Source organism: Olea europaea, unplaced genomic scaffold, assembly GCF_002742605.1.
Source record: "Olea europaea var. sylvestris unplaced genomic scaffold, O_europaea_v1 scaffold1084, whole genome shotgun sequence".
In the NCBI taxonomy this organism is placed as follows: domain Eukaryota; kingdom Viridiplantae; phylum Streptophyta; class Magnoliopsida; order Lamiales; family Oleaceae; genus Olea; species Olea europaea.
In genome coordinates, this window is record NW_019228199.1 from 249,985 (window position 1) to 256,901 (window position 6,917).

Here is a 6,917-nt window from a genome sequence, read left to right on the forward strand (position 1 = left end):
TTGGTGCCACCCACTCCTCAAGGTTCATTCCTCTCAAGTGAGAAATCTACAATCAATTCAGAAATATAAGAGAGGTTTTGTTCGCCAGGATCACCTATGTTATGTTTTTTCCTTCTTACTCTTGTGCTTAATTAGTTTGTTTTCCATCAGCTTTCATTTTTTGTTTGACATGAATCTTTAAACTACTGTTAGTTTGAATGTTTTATCAATTGCTTATTTTTATTTGGAAAGAGTTAAATGTTTTCAATTGCATTTTCTTATATTTTTTCAGTTTATATGTATGTTTATATGGGGCGTGTATTTTGGAACAATTTTAAACTCTAAATGACGTGGGAAGTCGAGGTTCTAAATACGCACCAAAGATCTTCCTTTGTGGAGGCATAACTTGCACAAGGTTTTCTGCATTTCATTTTAGATATCTCTGTACAAGAGGTTCAACTATGGTGGGAATACTATGTTGACACAATTTCATTCACAAACACTAGGGACTTTATATTATGCAGTCAGCAAGAGAGGGCAAATTCAACTTAAGACATTAATGGTTTACAGTGGCTTGTCCTCCCATCTTCCAGCCCGAGGTGGGAAAAATGCATTATCCCAAACATGGCCTAGATGGTACCCTGTATCATCAATAACCGACCTCCATGTACTCGAGCTCGGTTCAAAGGGGCCTCACAGGCCCCTGGCTGTTTGGGGTTGGGCCCCACACATTAAAATGAAAAAAGGGAGATTCTTGGGTGACAAGCCCCTGGACGTTTAGGGGCTTGTAATAATGGCTTTCCTCAAACAAAAACAAAAAAAAAAAAAAAAAAAAAAAAAAAAAAGAATTGTGGGGCCTGCCCCCAACTCTTTCTCACCTGGCAGGGGCATGTGAAACACGCCCCTGTACATGCATCATTTTCCATATCATCGAACTTAGCGATTGAAGCACAAGACTAAACGCCTATTCCAAATATTGGACAGCATCGTCATTTGAACGCAGAAGTCATTTGAGTATGCAGAATAACCTTTAGGTGGCAGCCTCACACATCAGATCAGTCGGGTCCGGATTGAGATGAATCAGATTCTTGAAAGTGAAAGTAGTGGGCCTAATTTGCAGCGGGTACAACAGTTGGAACGTTAGCTACATAATCTTTTCTGAAAATGGAGATATATTGGGCTCAACAGGCCATACTTATAGGTGACCGCTACACCACCTTTTTCCATCATCGAGCTAAGGTCGCAGGGCTAAGAATGAGATAATGGGACTTGTGGATGGTTGTGGTACTTCTGGAGTTTCGCAGACATTTTGACAACCCATTTTACTGATTCTTCTACTGTCTAAGGAACAAATCGGAACCGCACTAAGGGAAATATGAGAATTACATCGGAAGAATTCCACCATTTAGCAGAACCATTTTCAGTTGATGAAGTTCGAAATGGATTCATTCAAGGCTTCCGGTCTGGATGGTTATCATGCCATCTTTTTATCAGCACAAATGGTAAGCGGCAGGGGCTGAAGTGACAGATATTTGTTAGTGTGTTAAATGGCCAGCAGTCGTTAAGCATGAACTCCTCTTATGTGTACTAATTCCCGAGAAGTATCACAGAGTTCCGACCAATTAGCCTTTGTAATTTTCTTGATATAGACGATTGCAAATCAGTTTAAAGGCGTTCCATCTGACATTATATCACCAAACCGAAGTGGAGCTCATGTATTCTTTGAAACGACATATTGTGAATTATATATTTGGTAACGACAGGAAGAATTCAGCAGCAAATGTTACAAGGTCATGTTCAATCTGGCATACCGAATCTAGTTTTATTGATGAGTAAACTTTTATCTTCCCTCTCTACTGCTATCAGTTTAAGAATTGCATGCAACCCAATGCTTCCATGTTTAAATGCGCATCATGACTATTCAGCAATAGCACTAAAAATGCTCAACAATATATAAGGAACAAGACTTTAGCTCCTTGAAAATGTAGTGCTATCCAATCATCCCTGTCAAACAAGCACGTGGGCAAAATATCGAACCAGATTGAATCCAAAATAATCAAGTTCATTTGTGTGACTTCAACGTAACTCCAGCTCCTGCTTGCTCGGTAGAATCCTCTATCGTTCTAAATCTTCCCCAGCGATGATGGTGCAATCGTGTCCTTATACCTCTCGAAGTTCTGTTTCTGATTCATCTTTGAAACCATATGGAAAATTTGTTTCCGACTGAAGACTATGAACTGAAATATCATGTTCATCGACCCCCTCATCCCTGCTGTCGTACGTCTCAAGGTAAGCATCCTCTTCGTCCACCTAATAAAATAAATTAAGAAGCGTGTAAAAGAATAGGAAAAAAAAAAACATACGCCGGAATGTTGAGCAGAAAATACAGCTCCAAATTGCATTATTCACTTCAGCAAAAGCTAATATTACTTTGCCAATAAGTTCAAGAAAAATTATTTGCTATCTTCTCAAATGAAAACGGAATCGTTTACTACAAACCTCGCTATCCTCGTCTTCAGTAAGGTAAGAAGAATCTAGTTTATTATACAGTTCATCATCACCCCGGTCTTTCACAGCCGCCATTTGTTCCTACAGTAGTGAAAAATATTCATCTGTAACATACTTACGGGGAAAACAAAAGGCAGGAAAGAATTACGTAATAGAAAATATAAGACATACAATTTCAGAAATTAGCTGGTTCACTCTTGTTTGCATGGTTGAAATATGGTTCATGAGAGCCTGTAAAATCCAATAATGCAGTATGAATCAGAAGCAATTGAATGATTTTATATGATTTAGTTGAAAAGACGAGCAATCCAAATCTATTTGGCGTACCTGACGTCTTTGAAGTTCAATTGAACGTGCCAATGCCTTCCGCTTCGTTAAAAGATTCTTTGGCCTTAGAGAAGAAGGCCTTTTATAATCCCGACCCCGGAAAACAATTATGGCATAACCCTTGGATACTTTGTCTACTGAAATCAACACACCGCCACTCTCGGCTTCAAGAGAGAGTGCAATATTTTTAACCTCATCAAAGTTTTTAGCCTTGACAATGATTTTGATCAATTCTCGGTACTTCCAGTGTAAGTGCATGTTCTCCACTGTACCACCAAAAACTCCACGCCTACCTGAAAAAGGCTGTATAAGTAAAAACAACGTTTATTGGGAAAAAAATAAAAATAAGGAAGTAGAATTATTGTACCGAGAAGTAAAAAGGCTTTCATTCTTAAACCAAGCTTCCGAAACATGAACCTTTCCTCATCGGTAATGCTTTCTGGGTCTGCTGGATGGTCAGCTGGATTTAAAAATTCCTCTACCTTTGACAATGCTCGTTCTGCTTTCATTAGCTTTCTCTCAGCCTTGTTACATGAATTTCTAGTCAATATTTTAGGGAGACAAATACAGGAAATGAAAAGCACTTACAAATAAACAAAACTAAGTAAACCAAAAGAGAATTTAATGGACGAAACGTACAAAAGCAAGCTTCTTCTCAAGCTTTCTGACGAGCTCGGCATGCCTTAACACTTCGGCTTCTCTCATCATCTTCTCCTTTTCCTCATCATCCAGCCGTTTCCCCCATCTAGCATCTGAATCTAAAGTTTCTTTGAGAGTACCCGCAACTCCAAATTTATCGGTATCTTCCACACTGGGTATGACAAAGGTTGATGCTCTCAAACGTGCTTGTTCTTCTTCATCTTGCAAGGCCTTTGCCAATCTCTCCTTTTCCAACAACACTTCAGCAACTTCTGGCGACAAAAAGTCCTTCCCTCTGTAGTACACCAAAAAGTCCTTGTTTCTAGAGAGCAGCATACCGCCAGTCAATCTCTGCATGAAGTACAACCATGTATTGCCTAAGACTGAATTAACCAATGGATCAATTAGAGGCTCCTTTACTGCCCATAAGAATAAAGTCCCTTCAAGCAGGTCTCATTTTTCATTTTGGGCCGGAGTCCTCCAGGTAACTTTTAGCATGATAAAGTAAATGGTTGTTCTACCATAAACTGAAGGAAAATTTAGTGTGTGGGGCTTAAATATGTGATTGATTTTATGGATAAGCAAATTATGACAAGAAGAATAAACAAAGGAAGAGGTAGACACAGAGAGGAACATAACTATATCTTCTGTGTGGGATTTAGATATCTGATTGGTTTGATGGATAAGCAATTTATGACGAAAAGAATAAACAAAAGAAAGAGGTAGACACAGAGAGAAGTAACATAACTATATCTTCTTCTTTCATTCTTTTAGTTTTATATTTTTATCTTCCCTTCATTTTAGACCTATCCCAGATCAATAAACACTTCTCTTCCCCAGAGACTACTCTTTTAAAAACTTTTTAACTCCATTTCTTCAAGAAGTATCCAAACAATTGTGCCATCCACACTTAAAAAGTTCTCAAGCAACTACTTTTTGAAAGTAAATTGACAATGGATCGAAGAATTAAATTTTTCAAGCACTCACAAAATGACATTATTTACAATCCAAATGATCAAGATGGCACAATGACCTGAGATAGCTCTCCATAGAAATGATCAGATTTTTTTGATAATTGATATAGGAAGAAAGGTATTAAATATAACAACTTCTGATATTGAGGAAAAATAAAGTTTACTCAAAGCACAAGTATCATCAATCACACACATAAAATTGTGTTTACAATAATCGACCTCTTTCTTGTTAATTCTTCTTTTTTTCTTCTTTATATGAAATTGATCATCAACCTCCCCAGATGAAACTAGAGTAAACTTACTTTAACTCGCACCCAATAAACAAATTGATCATTCAAAATGAGGATATAATGTAAAAATGCCATTTTCTCCTCATTTGCCAAAAAATTGTTATCCACAGAAAAGGAACTCCCAGGACCAAAGTTTGACAGAAAAATTTCAGTACCATTTAAACTCAGCTATAAATAAATGCACTTGTAAATGAGAGAAACACGGTTTAACTTCTTATTCGAATAAAGTGTCAAGTGAAATATACCTATTGTAACATAATTAGATGCATCCTTGAGAACAATCAATCTCAATTTCAGTTGCATATTGTTTTAGACAAGATTTGGTAAAAATAAATATGCCTTCTCTTTGGTAGATTTAACTTTTAGATGATAGAGCTCAACATAGTATCAAGACGTGCAAAGGTCTTAGGATAAGTACCGAGCTATCCATTAATGAAAATTGTGCGTGTCAATCAATTCCCCTCAGTGCCTGCATATAAGCTTTTAAATGGGGTTGGGGCAAGCAAAGGTAACAGGATCAAGTCCCGTTGCCCCCTACTTGTGAAAATTGTGCACATGTTAGACTTTCAATGGAAAAATGAATTTGGTATGCACAAGAAGGGACATGTTTAAGACAGAATCTATAAAATTATATTTGTTCCCTCTTTAACAACTTATGCTTTTAGATGGGACAGTTCAACATATGTTTCCTCATGACATGAAAGGTCCTCTCCACTAGTTAGGAAGAGAAGTGCAGTGACTCGCTGAGAAATATGAAACACACAAATTGACAATAGGCCTTTAAATATCAAAATATGATAAATATTAAGAGGCCTACACTAACTTGAGCATCTTGCGTTACCTTGATATCTTCAGCCATTCTTTCACTCGTAGTTAGCTGAACCCCACGTTTTAGAGCAATTTTGGCAATTTTACTTTTCTCCCATAGCTTTATCATGGCTGCAGCTAATCCTTGGTGCTGCCTGCTTCTTCCTGGAGATGTCAATCATCAATATAATATCAATATTTCTCGTTATCGACAACAAGCTAAATCTTATGCCAATAGCTATCATTTCTAATCAAATGACATATGTACAAGAAATGCATACCTAGTGCAAAATGTGGTGGCAAAATTCTAGCAAGTCTCCGTAAAGAGGTCGCCTCCTTTGTTCCAAGGGTTGATCTCACACCATAAGGAAGTAATCTGAAGGGAGGCTGATAACCAGGGATGACTCCTGGGAGTAAATCTGCATCTACAGGAAGTGGACCATCTCCGGGCCAATCTGTGTACCTTGGGCCAAGTCCATCTAATAGTTTCTCTACTTCATCTTCATATTTCACTTCCATCAGTGTTTCACTGTTTTTACTCTCTGAGCCCGTGCATATAGTCTCTGCTTGAGGTGCATCCACATCACTTGAAGGACCATGTCCGGAAGGACCAGCCTCGTCAGAAGCAGTTGAAGAGGACTTACGAGAAATTTCAATTTTGTTGAACGTCCTTTTCTTCAATTTTTCCGAAGTGTCTTCATAAGTTACACCTCTGTAAAGAGAAACAGAAGTGCCAGATCTCCAGATAACCAACCCACCAGTTTTTCTCTGAACAATCGAAATTAGCATCAACAACAGCATTAAGAAGGATTATTTCTTTAGATAGAGGCATAAACTACTCTTCTTAAGATAAATGGACCAGTTCTACTTATTGATGCTATGGGTTCTAAAAGGTCCTCTCAAGTAACAGCTACCTTACTCGGTGAATACTTGTACAAATCGGATGCTTAAAGTAATTCAAATCAGGATTAGCAAATAAAGCATGAATGATGTTACGTTACAAGAATAATTCCTTTTTTTCTCTTCAATACTGAATTGAAAAGACTTTACAGAACTAAGGGCACAACAGCACCAAGTAAATATCACTACAATGATGACCTACCATCTCTAGCCATGATAGACTATAAACCAGATAGAGCAGAGGAACTTCTACATGAATAAATGATAGAACTACAAAATTTCTAACAAGTTTGTGCAAAAGCACTTCCATTCAACCACTACCACATTTTACTGAAAGGCTTGAAGCTTCTACTTTATATTAACCAAAATCAAGCATTCCAACAGTTACGTATAATTAATTGAATTGTACGGTTATAGTCCCTATTTTACATCCTTGTGACCTTTTATTATTAACAATAGCTATTAACTACAAAACAGTAGAATTTTATAAAAT

The 6,917-nt window shown here is 37.4% G+C and overlaps 1 protein-coding gene across 1 annotated transcript; it reads right to left on the reverse strand.

The window, feature by feature from the left end:
• Positions 1 to 1,695: 1,695 nt before the first annotated feature.
• On the reverse strand, positions 1,696 to 6,340 carry LOC111373206 (CRM-domain containing factor CFM3A, chloroplastic/mitochondrial-like). Its single transcript, XM_022995710.1, has 8 exons — positions 5,806 to 6,340; positions 5,559 to 5,689; positions 3,454 to 3,804; positions 3,182 to 3,338; positions 2,815 to 3,107; positions 2,659 to 2,718; positions 2,479 to 2,568; positions 1,696 to 2,289 (listed from the first exon to the last, which is right to left on the reverse strand). Exons 1-8 carry the CDS (start codon positions 6,323 to 6,325, stop codon positions 2,140 to 2,142), a joined length of 1,752 nt encoding a protein of 583 aa, XP_022851478.1. The 5' UTR covers positions 6,326 to 6,340; the 3' UTR covers positions 1,696 to 2,139.
• Positions 6,341 to 6,917: the final 577 nt, after the last annotated feature.

Bases quoted from the DNA above. Each gene is read 5' to 3' on its own strand.
- LOC111373206 (XM_022995710.1), bottom strand. From the start codon at position 6,325: ATGCTGTTGTTGATGCTAATTTCGATTGTTCAGAGAAAAACTGGTGGG. The intron at 5,690-5,805 runs GTATGCATTTCT...TGACATCTCCAG, and splicing joins GCCACCACATTTTGCACTAG to GAAGAAGCAGGCAGCACCAA. The intron at 3,108-3,181 runs GTACAATAATTC...AGCCTTTTTCAG, and splicing joins GAAAGCCTTTTTACTTCTCG to GTAGGCGTGGAGTTTTTGGT.